The 13,638-nt window shown below is 37.5% G+C and overlaps 1 protein-coding gene across 1 annotated transcript in view; it reads left to right on the plus strand.

Moving 5' to 3' along the window:
• Positions 1-7,369: 7,369 nt before the first annotated feature.
• LOC100374315 (3',5'-cyclic-AMP phosphodiesterase 4C-like) overlaps positions 7,370-13,638 on the plus strand; it is a 211,122-nt gene continuing 204,853 nt past the window's right edge. Inside the window, exon 1 of the mRNA XM_085503444.1 lies at positions 7,370-8,114. Within this exon, the coding sequence (XP_085359570.1) occupies positions 7,887-8,114 (228 nt within the window). The 5' untranslated portion in view covers positions 7,370-7,886. The remainder of the gene's footprint in view (positions 8,115-13,638) is intronic.

Raw genomic sequence — 13,638 nt, forward strand, 5'->3', positions numbered from 1 at the left:
AGATGGACTTGGTGTAGTTTACAACTGTGCTACTGCGAGTATTCTCAAGTTTCATAACTTCAAAAAACTTGGAATAGTAGTCTGCCACAACCAAATAGTTAGTGTTGTCTAGCATAAACAGGTCAATTGCTACAGTTTGTCATGGACCATCCGGAATTGGTGTTGGTATCATTGGTTCTTTCTGGTTCGATTTGCGATATTCCAGACAAATACATTTTGATACCATGTCCACAATTTGTGTGTTCATATTAGGCCAGAACAGAATGTCTCTTGCTCGTTGCTTTGACTTTTCTATCCCCATATGACCTATATGTACTAATTTCAACATTTCTTGTATTAAAGAATGTGGAATCAGTATTTTTCTCCTTTGATTATCAATCCATGATGGTCAGTTCATCTTGGTGCTTCCAGTATTCTTTAATACTGACATGGAGTTGTGACTTGTTCTTTGGCCAACCATTCAGTAGTACAGATGTAAGATGTTTGAAAGAGACATCTTTTGCTGTTTCGTCTTTAATTATCTGCAACTTTTCATCTGATACTGGCAGATTTGACATGACATGATGCACGACATAGCACAATTCTTCATCCATGATGCTGGACATTGTTTTCTTGCGTGTACAGTCCCACATTTGCCACACTTCTTTTTCTTAGAATTATCGTGGCTTTGTTTTTGCCTTGTGTCACTGTAGTTAGGTTTCATGATTTGTTTTTGTTGCGCATGAGTTTTCTTTGATCTTACACTATGTACACTGGTTTCTTCAGCCAGATCTTGCCTATTTTTCTTTGATTCTTCATGAGCTCTGCATATGGTTAGCGATTTCTCTAGGTTTGGATCTTGTTTCTGCAGTAGTTTGTCTTTAACTTGCTCACAGTAAATACCACATATTATTCTGTCACGAATCAGTTCATATCACGCATTGTGCCAAATGCACAATCCTTTGCTAATATTTTAGTGCTGTGACGAAATCATCAATGGATTCATTTCTTCCTTGATTTCTAGTGTTGAACTTGTGACGAGAAATTACAAGGCTTTTCTTTAAGGCGAAATGTTTTTCAAACTTGTCTAGGATGTCTTTTGGTACAGTGCTTTTGTCATCATCTTCTTCAGTGAACTCAAAAGTTTCAAAGATTTCCCTACCTTCAGGGCCTATGATGTACTGAATAACTTTGCTTTTCTCAGCATCAGTTTTGTCTGCCATACCAACATCTAAATACGACTCTACTGTTTTCCTCCATTGTTTCCATCTTTCAGCCTTATTGCCTTCAGTGGTAAAATCCATTTCTGGTGGTTGTCTAAAATTATTGTGTGCCATAATTTACCATGAATGACTTCTAGAAACACTTACTTCTCAGTCGTCTTTGTTCTTTTCAAAAGGTCACAGTATCTTGTTGTGAAGTCCTTTGTTCTCTTTGTTCTCTGCACTGTTGTAGCTTGATCTTGGGTGACTCTGAAAATCTCGCTTTTTAAAAGATTTTCTCAGAAGTTCTTCCTCTTCAGCTCAACCTGTTGTCACTTCTCTATGGTGAGTTTCAAACAACTGTCATGCAGGAATCAGCACTTCTGATACCATGTTATGTTTATTAATTGACAAAGACACTGTCTCTAGCTACTACTACTAAGAACTGATTTATTCAACTCCAAACAAGTATAAGTAAACAAGGTTACATAATTTGCATAATGAGGACTTCCTGTGTGTACAGGGTCAATTGCCATATGTTAGTAGTTAACATGCTTTGTTGTTTACATATCATGACATATATTACTTATTTTGTCCTGTGTGCTCTCTCAACCCTTGTATATTTGTTGGTACTGCTGTGTGTACTTTTGGACATATAGTAACATATAGTGTGGAATAAACACATTATTATAAGTGAATTGAGTCCAATATAAAACATATAAAAGAGATCAAATACACCGGAAACTCATACTGTTGATCATATGGAAATGTTACCTGCCAAAATATTTGAATTAACGAAAAAATATCAGCCCGCTAGAAATTATAATTGAATTTCTCCGTGTGCCAAAATGTTTTTGGCGGGTTAAACATAATACATGTACGCAATTATTTACATGCATGCTATGTAACCTTTATGTTATATTTCATACCCACGTATTAAGGTCCGTTTAAACCCTATTGTTTTTGTTCCGTTGTTTTCTTCCGCCGTTTCCTTGTCGTCCTAGAACCAGAACAGCATTGACTTCTGAAATTTCTTTCTTTCTTATACTCTCTCGGACACTAATTCGCCACCATCTCGGATTTTTGCCAAAATGTCAAAACATTTGTTTCTCAGGAGCGCTTCAACCGATCAACATGGTGTAGCGTTTATGAGAAAAATAAAATAATTGGAATCAGGCATATGCTTTGGCCGCCATCTTAGATTTTTGGCAAAAATTGTCACAATTTGGGTAATTTGTTACTTATGAGTACTTAACCGATCAAATTCATCATGTGTTGCTTGTAACATGTAAGGCCAAAGCTTATGCTGCGAAAAATAAAACAATGTTTATCAGTATCATAGTTTGGCCGCAAACATTTCTCTAAAAATGGCCAAAATTTGGCGGATCTGTTACTCAGGACTGCTTTATCCGATCAACTTGCGGCGTGTATGAACATCTGTTTATGAAAATAACATACATATTAGGGCATAGCCTTCACAATTGGACCCGACAAAGCTACTTTGCAGCTTTAATATAATTATGTTATTATATTTCTTTTCGCGTAATCCAATATCATACGGTTTTGCGACTGATTGTGTTTTGCCCCGTAGACTGTTGAGAAGGTGCCCAGTAGGTGTCCACACTTGGAGCACCGAGTTTATTGCGTGTCATACGTGTTGTACTCAGACCATCGTTATTACAATTCCATAATAAGAGAATTGGACAAAAATAGCATACAGCTCTTTGCGTGACCACCCTCTCTTATAACCCGGCACTATAAACTTTATAACACAATAAACACCTTTAATTTAGTGTTATGCACGTAGAAGAACGTAGAATCTCCATTTTCTCCAAAGCTCGTAGCTTCTGGTTTCCTACGTTTTTTGACGTGTTTTTTATTGTATTTAATTTGTATTTAACAGAGAAAACACTCCTATCCAAGGAAAATTACAATATATATATATAACGCCTATCCAACTGTGATGTTACGTGATTAATGCAAATTAGTCGAATTTAAAACGAACGTGTGCCCCCGGGTTGTGACCAGAACTAATTGTACTCGATGCATGCAGTCGGTTGCGCAGTATGTTAGCAATTTTGGACTGATCTTGGAGACATCATCTTATAATGACGCTATCTGCTGTTCTCTGAATTTAGAATTCTAGACGAGAGCAAGATAAGATATCACATGACTGCCATGTTATAGTGATGATAGACAATCAAGGCAAAGTCGTGCATGTTACTCAACCCATTGCAGCTGTACACAAATGCGTCTGATTGCAGATATAAGTGCAGTCAAATATAAGATATAAATCAAACTAGCAAGCAAATAGACCTATAATATGTGAACCTGTTATTGTCACCCCCCCCCTTCCTCATGATCGAAGATGGAGGCGTTGTAGTGATATGAATGATAATTTCCACTCGGCAGCCATCTTTGCTTATTTAATCACATAAAAAGGATTGACTGTGACCGACTTTCTAATCGTCATTTGTGGATTTTCAGTATAACATGATATTATAGTACGCAGTCACAACCGCCATCTTTGTTCATCATAGATCGTAGCTAGTTATGATGTGATCACTAATACAGTCTTCCATCGTGGATTTGGCAGATGTTGGGTCTATTGGTGCAACATTAACTTTCACTAGTGAGCCAATTTCTATTTTAGCGGAATTTTCTGTGTAAACGCAAATGATATGCTCCTTTCGTCACTATGACTTCATAAACACCTACTCACCATTGTCACCAATTTGATCTTAAGTACTAGTAGTGAGGGAAGTGAGAAAAGTTGTATCTATGTTGGAAGATGTTGGTCCTGGAAATGGATTGTTGTCAACAACACTTAACCTTTTCCCCTTATACAATCTTGTTTTAAGGTATTAAGTGTTTCCCTGGGTAAGATGAACACACAGTTTTCGCAAAACAACTTCGCTGATAACCACAAACAGCTGATATTTTTCAAGGTGTTTTTTGGGGGGGTGTAGGGTTGCATAAGCACAGCAACAAGAAATACCTTGGTTAATTCGAAACAACATTAATAATTGTGCGTTGTAAACACACAACATTGAACCTACTCCCCATATAAGTGAACGTTGTTTCTTAACTAAAGTGTCCTGTTCTGACGACAACGTGCAGCATGTTTCCACTGACCAACAGTAGTTAGACAAATACTGAAACCGCCATTTTGTATTGGAATACTACATAAGCTGAGTTGGTATATGCTTTGTCGTTACTTTTCATTTCATTGACTATTCTCATTGGTGATAATTTTTTGTTTATCATATACATATTCAGCATAATAACTTTCAGCGATTCCAGTAGTGCAGTCAATGTCATGCGTGTAGTAATATTTAAAGCTGCAGCGTTTGTCATCTGATCACACAGGTGGTTGAAAGACGCGTTCTTTTTACATCGACTCTTCGCGAGACATTTCTCTTTGAAGGTTCCTATCATGCAGTAAACTAAACCAACAAAAGCTGTGCAGTTAGCCGGGCGAACTGATCAATTTTGTAATAGTGGTAAGTGCCGGAATTCGCCCTCCGGCTTCGTGTATTTGATTACACATCGGTGACTAAGGTCGCGTTGTTTTTCACGAAACAGAAAACTCAGTTTATTCTAAATGTGTCTGAAACAAACACTGGTTGTCATGTGTCACGTGGAACCCAGTTCGAACACGGCGTGGAGCCACGACTGTGGCGCTGTAAACGTTTCGATAAATCCTCATTGCCCTGTGTGTATATTTACAAAACTTGCTTATTAGTAAACTAAACTTCCGGGAATCACAATCTGGATTTAGAAAAATCGACAAACAACAGACGGTATGTTTATTCCTAAATCAGTAATTATTTAAGAACAAATTTTAGATTTTTACAAACAAACAAACAAACAAACAACGTGGATACTAGAGCAGTTACCCTATCATTATTTGTGTCTGTAAACAAAACTTGAAATTCTGGAAAAGAGCAAAAATAGTGAATATAGCAATCTTGTTAGTACACTGTGTTTTCAAAAGTAACCCAGAGGCGACATTTATCAGTAAGTTGCATTGCATAACTATATTGGTGATATTGTCTGGATGTGACTCAAAACAGAAACAGAACAGAAATGAAACAAGTTTTTTGATAGTATTTGATTGCCAACTTTTCAAAAATCAGAATATGTACTAATAATAAATAATAATACGTACTTACAATTAATTATTTGTTTACATCAATTTGAGCTCTATTTAAACCAGGTGAAAATTGTTAATCATACAATAAGTTCACAATCCCAGCAAATACATTACCAATTGAAAAACGTGACACACCAGGGTGTATAGAAGGAAAGAGCATGTACTCTATGTCATAATCAGTATGATGGCAATGTGTTCGCTAATTGGATATATGGAACAAGATAATAAAAATGTACGATTATAAAACACCATTTTTATATATAATGAGAATATTCTAAAAAACAACAATCGTTTCTTCATCTGCTAAGTGCAAATGCTGGTTTTAACAATCTGGCATGTATGTTAATGATATTATAAATGTTAGCTATAAATTTATTATTTGCATTATTTATTTTAAATGTTGCATATGTTAATGCTGTGGCTGTGTTACGTTCAGTAGACTATAACTCATGTATTCACTATGTGATCCCGAGAACAGCAAGCGCATTTCGCAGCTTATTTTTTTCCTAAAACAGCGTCTATGTTTTGAGTCGGGCGGCAGAGTACAGTTCATTTGACAACTACGGCTTATATAAGCACTTTAAATGCATGTTGAAAAACCAGACTTGCTGATCGTACTTGTGATATGGCTGCCAGTTACTGCTTCAAAAGTCAGCGCCGATCAGTTTAATACCACGCCATTCTGTCTACCATATAGTAGGATTCGAATAAAATACCTGTTTAAGCCTCGAACACATTTATCGGAACTCCACAAACTGCTGATGTTGAGACAAAGGTCAATGGGTCATTCGATTAAAATGTAAGAGTCAGCTGTACCCGCTGATCGTCGTCGCCCACGCTTGTAATTATATTTTAAATAATACTACTTTGGTATTTTTTCATTTATATGTCTAATTGTGGGCATGCGCAGTGCGCGTTCATATCAGGTATAGTACTGTGTCACCTCCCGTGACAATATTACATAGAAAATGATGGGTTCGTCGAACTGTTAAAATCTCCATACGTGTACACGTGTTAATGTGTGTTAGGGACCTCAGCTTGTCGCCGTGCAAGTGACACGATCACCATGACACGTTAATGGAATTCATTTCAAACGTTTGATGACATTTCTGTTGAAAAATAATGCATTCATGCATTGCATTCAAGTTGGTTATATTTGTTCATTTGTTAAAACCCGTAATGATTTAAATAGAAATACTGTGAATATCGTACTCTTTTATAGAACTTTTTTAGGATCGATGACCATATATCTGTAATAAATAGTTATTTTGCGGGTTATACAAAAAATAGTCGTCTGGTTTACCCAATATCGTTCTCATGGCTACCCATGTTAGCCGGCCATACGCTTCGCTCAGCAGGCGCAAGGTCACATGCGCACTTTATTTCAAATGCTGTAAAGCTTATTTTTTCAAACTGTTAAATATCATTATACCGTTATAACAATGGGGGTAAACGACAGACTGTCTCTTACCTCCATGGTTATAACCAATCCGTCCATTCCCGAATAAGATGTAAAGGGCGGTGGTCGTCGCGCAGCGCATGACCAATGGTGAAAGTACTAGAGTTGTTGGCTCAACTTTGAAAACTAGAAAAAAAAGTCGTTTTTTGTCAACTTTTTAGGTAGAATTCAATGATTGCGTTTTTACATTTAATGTTTAGAGACTAACGGTAATGTTAGACCTACAACTGAGTGGAGATAATGATAAAGCATGCACACGCGCAGGGTGATAAGTGTGTGTCTTTTTAATTAATCACGCCAGAGATCCCAAAGGGTTGGATGATAGTTTTTATGTCAAATAAATCGGAGGTCGAGTGATCGGCAGATGTCCATTGACGTTAGTAGCGATAAATTAATAGCTACACGAGTAACGATGTCTTGGTAACACGGAGTACTAGTGACTTCTGGGTCACGTGTTGATGCCACGTGGTAGATTTAACACAATAGTAAACAAACAATCATGTTGCTAGATAGACAGTGGATTCGTCCATTTGAATACCACCATTTTCAACCATTCTACGCTATTCTGAGTGCAGCAATCTGGCGGCTGATTGTTTTCACCCGCTATCACTCAAACTGCAACGTGCCTATCCATGAATGACGTCATTGTTTTCCTGCCTTTGGTTTTCCCTTCATGTTAATACTCACGAAGTGCGTGTGACTCGAAGAGTCGTCTTCATATTACCCCGTGTTTGCATACGGTATACACGATTACCAAATCACGCGCGCACTGGTTGGCCAATGTCAAATGCCGTTCTATGTGTAATTCATAAACCTACCGACGTGGCGTGGTTTTAAATACGTCGTATGGTTTGCCTCAGTGAAAAAATCCCACGTACTGCTTGCGCTATAGGGAGCCCGGTCACGGGAGGCTGAACACCGTACTAGGTAGATCTGTAACAACCTCGTAATTGTATTTGTTATATATTTCCATCTGACTGATACTGCCTCTCTACCCTATGGAGATTTGAACCAGCGCTGTATAACTGTGATCACTGTTTACAATGACGCTAGTGTGGCATTGTGACTGTGTTTGTTTGTTTTGAATGAAATGCTACGTAAATTCATCGCAATGGAGGTAGACAGACTGCCGAAACCACGCAAGACACCCCCACTAGCCAGAACTCCAGCTATATCTTCACTATCGGCATCAAATTCTGTTGAGGAATTTGACCCGTCTCGCCGTCGAACATTGAAAGAGGGATGGGAAAGGAGACAACGGCGACTGTGGGAAGCCAGAGAAAAAAGAACCAGCAGCCGGGAGAGTAGTCAATCTCAGGTGGGGGTAATTTTTCTGTATCACTTTCAAATCAAAACAAGGTATGCTTCATAGTACATTGTCATGTTTGTTTTTAATATTACTATGTTGAGTACGAAGTACGAAGGTTCATAATTAACCATTTGTTTATTGCGGTATCATGGATCGGCAACAACGTGAGTAATTAGGCTAAACTAGCGAATATTGGCCATGATTGCGATACTAAAATACGTTCAGGTCACCAACCCCAGTTGGCGCTACTGCGCACATCTGATGTAGCTGATATTCTTGTTTATAAACGCCTTAACAAACGTTCGACATAAAAGCTATATACGAAAGAATAATTGTTCTACCCCACCGGGGAATCGACAATTTAAATGGCTTTGACGAGTTTCTTGGCATAGAAATTCCCCGTAGGAACTAGTATCACGTTTACTGTGACAAATTGTCACACAGCACGAAATAATGACTACACTTGGATTTCAATTAATTAAATGTACGACTCGATAGGATCATCTTAAGTAGGTTGGACAGGGTTGTGATACACTATTTAGGTTTTTATGAGACCAATAACGTGCAAAACATCGAACGTGAGGGTATCATACAAGCCAGATATGTAGATAGGGCATTAGAGGAGTTATCAGTCCCGGTAAACGTGCGTGTGGAACAGTTTATCGACTCATAGGTAGCTTCAGGTAAAACATATAAAAGAAATATACTATGTTTGATATTTTGTTAAATATCAACTGGCGGCAGTTACTCACGGCACCTCGTAATCTGTGAACCAGACATACAAAGGCTAGAATAATTTCTTTGTATGTGATGACGACGGAATACAGAAAAATATTGAAAGGAGTGGAAAGGCAGAGATTTTCCAGATTTCTACAATAATATGCAAGCAAGGAGTACTGAGGCTAGGTATAAATGACAACGAACGGAGTCTGAAATCATTCAGTCCTGCGCATTCAAGTATGTGGTGTTCCTCGAAGATACTTCTCCGTATGATCGTGTGAACCATTTACCTTGTAGTACAGATAATTTCACATGCATAGCTTTTATACTTTTCAGTTCTGATGTGACGGGTTAAAGAGTTTGAGTGGAGTGTGCCTTTTAATTAATTTAGTTTGAAATCCCACAGCCGGTGCTTTACGCTTAGCCGACAATTCACGAACTACTGTGAAATTAAGCCGAATTATGTTAATATGATTTGTGAGGATATTTTGCCTTCAGTCTGTACAAACTTAATTATACTCAGTTTAAGTGACCTCTTCGTAGAAAGCCCAGTCTATAATAAAGATACTTGTGAATATAGTCTACCCACCTACATGTACCTAATAAGTCTGTATGACGACAAACCTTGAAACATTCAATGCGTTGATTATACCGTATCAGTGCGAATATGTAACGCTAAAACGTATCACAGTTTGTGATTGTGCGCTGAGGCAATTATGAGATATAGTGCTTCATCTTAGTATGCTAAATGACCCAGTCGCTCAAGGGTTCATTGATTCGTGAAGTAAATACACCCGCACCTTTCATTTCACTGTGCCGCATGTGCAAATTTGGCTAAATTTCACTGATGAGAACGAAACAAGCAACTTAAATTAAATTCTTCTTGTACATGTTTTACGTGTAGCGCCTTTAAAACAATGTTCACCGAACCTTCACCGGAAGTACGCTCTTCTGCCATAATGGATGTGAGGATCTGTTTTTTAATTGTTTACTCTTTCCCCCCGGAAAACATGCGCTCACCTTGAGGCTAAACATTCTTGTTGACATTTTTATAATTTAAAGTAACTTTATTTGATTGTAAGTTGGCTGTACTAACACAAGATTGTATTTAATTATTGCATTTTTTGCGAGGCACGGGTCATGGATGACAATGGTACAATTGACTCAATGTTTTTTTTACATTACATTACATTACATTACATTACATTACATGTAATTGAGTTTGCAAACGGTGGGTTTCTTACATGCACGTATTGACTTCATAATGAGTTTAATAATCTCAATGTCAAATTTGTCATTCTTTGTGTTTTACTCTTGGCTAGTTCGAATTCGTACCACGCGAGTTATACCCTGGCCAATTATGGTATCTGCATCCAATCCACGTACTTACCGCTTAACCTGTGCTATACAACTCTTAATACTGTATAACCCACTAATAGCTAACGCTTGTGGTCAAACTATTAACTTAATTTTGCCATTAAGCAATAAAACAAATTTCGCTAATAGGAGTAACAGACATATAAAACGCGCCGCTCTTGATGCATTCTGTTTGCATAGTTTTATCATACCTGCGAGAGATGTTTTCCCTTGTGTATGTGGTGGTTGCATCGGTGATTTTAGGAGAGCAGAGGCCCATATGGAGCCTCGTGGTTATTACTACTTTATTTTAACACCATATTGTCGTGTGCCATATTCGTGACATTTGAACCTGTAAACACACCTTAACTATTTACAGATATGTGTATATGGATGGGTGGATAGGGAAAATACATCCGGGCATTTATGCATTAAAGCATGGGTTATGGGTTATATTGTGAACTATAATGTGATTGAATAATGCTAGTAGCAGTTGCTTACATGTAGTTCAAGCGAATAACTCAATGATCAGTGTATTTACTTGAATTGGTGTGACAAAATCACTCGATTTTTGGAAAGATCTTGTTTCTAATTGACGCGGCTTGCTATACAAAAAGCTTTTAATAGCTCGATAATATTGGCCAAACTGTTATGACAACCACGTGGTTTAGCTGCGTACTTGTTTATCCCACGAAAAACATACATCGTGTTTACATAGAATGACAGGCATGACATTAAACAAGACTTATAACACGATATTTCAAGCATTTAATAAAAAAAATATTTGAACTCGAATTGTTGGCGGTGTAGATCATGGAAGCGCAACTTTAAATCCAATTTAATCGAGGCAAACAAACTGCCATGTAATTGTATCAATGCTGCCTTAGGCACTTGATAGGTTAATGGTTTCAAAGTGAACTTCAAGTTCTTTTCATCATAAAACACTTGAACTCATCTTGACGCGTTACGAGAAAACCCATTTCAATGCAAATTCAGTTAACCTCATCTTCTTGTATGCAGCTTGATTGGCAGTGATTTGTTGACAATCGACCACTTGAATTGACTAGAATTTTTGTAAAATAGTGGACAAGTTATTTTTTATTTTGTGAAAAATAACAAAAATTGACAATAGCATTCAAAAGAACATTAAATACCAAAATGCACAAACTGATAAACGCGTGAATATTAATTGGTGCTGTCATGAATTTGTTTTCGCGTATCTGTTAACCGACTTAATTAACTGATCATTAGCGAATTGCTGTGTTATGTCTGTCATCGTGTAGGCCTATTTGAAGTTTTGGACGGAACTTGGCTCAGTGATTTGGAACTAATTACGAGATATCCGTCGCGATTCTGACAGTTGGTATCCATAGTTATTAATGTAGTGAACGATTAATCAAAAGATATGACGTATTCAGTACTTAGTGTGATTGGCTTTATGATTGAAGGTTACGCCCTAGAGTCTTTTACTGTTTTGTAATTGGTTAGAGTTTTGAAAATGAATAAAGAGAGTTTGAGTTGGTCTTGACGAACACAGCACGATAGACGCAGTAAGGAGAGTCCAGTCCAGGGGCGAGCCTTGAGGCAGTCCAGTCTTGGGCGAGTCTTGGTTCAGCCTTGTGAGAGTCTTGGGGACTTTTCCCCAGGGCGCTGTGTCTTATAGAGTGCTCCAAAAGATCGACTAAGACGAGAGTTGAAACGTATTCCGTTGTGTGTGTCTTATTTGACTGTAAAGTTAAAGTGACTTTCCCGATCCCGTACCTCAAGGGGACGAAATAGAGAGACGAGACGAGTTTCCCCCCTGGCAAGTGTGGAGTACCCCGATGAGAAGAATTTTACCCCTGATAGTGCTATAAATTTTGTCAACATTTCCCCGCGCGTTGCTAGTTTCATGTTCGCATCCTGTGTACTCTAAATGTTTACATGGATTTGGGTAACTCTCTGACTGCACACATACAAACATGTCTAACATGACACTGATTGTCTGTCTTACTAGTCTCTAATCTTATACATTGTACAATCCAATGTGATTAGCCTCCAGTCATTTTGGATTAAGGTGTCCATTTATCAAATTTGAAACCTTAATATGAAAAATGCGCTCATTATTGATTTATTTGCACAAGCAGACAGTATAAATTACCTTTCACGTAGGGGTAATCATGTAATGTCCAGTTTCGTCTCATACCGAGCGATTAGGTCCTTGTTTATTCCAATTTAAACATGGTAGGGTTAAAGTGGGTGCCATAACCATTCTACCAGGGTAACTGAACTGCTTTAGAAAATAGTAACGCAAGAAAATGTTGTAAGTGTTAGGTTCTCTATAGAAAATTAATATCGATAAATATGCGGCTGTCTAACTCTAATCTATCAAACTCAGTAAAAATAGGCCATGGACTTTCACTACGCATTGACATCTATGAAAGTAAAACTACACAATTAGTTGGTGGACATTTTCATGAACTCTAACGTGTATCGAACGCTTTATTCAGTATTTTGTTAATCTTTGCATGAAAGTGCAACTCTGTTGTAAAGCCGATTTGGGTCAGCAGCTGGAACACGTTCACTTGGTATCAAAATATGATATACATGTACTATGTCAAAAGCCTCATTATTTAACGGATTGTTTAAATTGCTATAAAAACAACTGGAATAAGTGTCCTAGTTCATCACTTAATGACATGTTGTAGTTGTCATAACCGACAAGACGGCAGTACATACAACAGATATAGCGTACGTCGAATCTCCCGAGAATCGCTATAGACAGAAAAGTTAAAGCGTTAAAGATACAATGATAGTGACTACATTAACAAAACAATTACGATTCTAATGATGCATTGATTTATACCTAAAAAAGCAGAATTTGCACGGACATTCAACACTTCAGTAGAAGTTGAAATCATTGAATTAGCTGTTTAATATGCTATAGAAACCAGGATATAACTGATGAAATGCGTTACAATCTCGCGCGATCACGCACCCCCTGCCTGAGTGCTAGCAGGAAATCTCTTTACAATGGTAAGAGTAACCATAAGCTTTTTCTAGACGACTTTGTTCTCGTTTATAAAGGCTTTTGTGAAAAAAATCTCCAGCGTATTCTCGAAAGCTTAACTATAAAGATGCTTGCGAATTGAGAATTCAGATGGTATTACCGTCTACATTGGTTCCCCAGACATTTGCCATGAGAGTAACCGAGAGTAAAAGTTTAAGCCACGTGTTTGAAGAAAAAGAATATCTCCCTGCACATAAATCTTTCTTCTGGCGGTTCAAAAATATTACTCAAAACATCAACCCTGTTCTAAACAAAGTTTGGTCTAAAAAAATTAAATCCATTTTGAAGAGCGTAAAAAAATGTTTGTCCAAATTTGGCTCTTTTTACGAATTCTGACTCGTGTTTACGTTAACTTTATTTCCCGAAAAAGTTTACCCATATCATAGACCTTGGAAAACTGGGATATGC

This window comes from Saccoglossus kowalevskii, chromosome 9 (assembly GCF_978046115.1).
Source record: "Saccoglossus kowalevskii chromosome 9, keSacKowa6.1, whole genome shotgun sequence".
NCBI lineage: Eukaryota > Metazoa > Hemichordata > Enteropneusta > Harrimaniidae > Saccoglossus > Saccoglossus kowalevskii.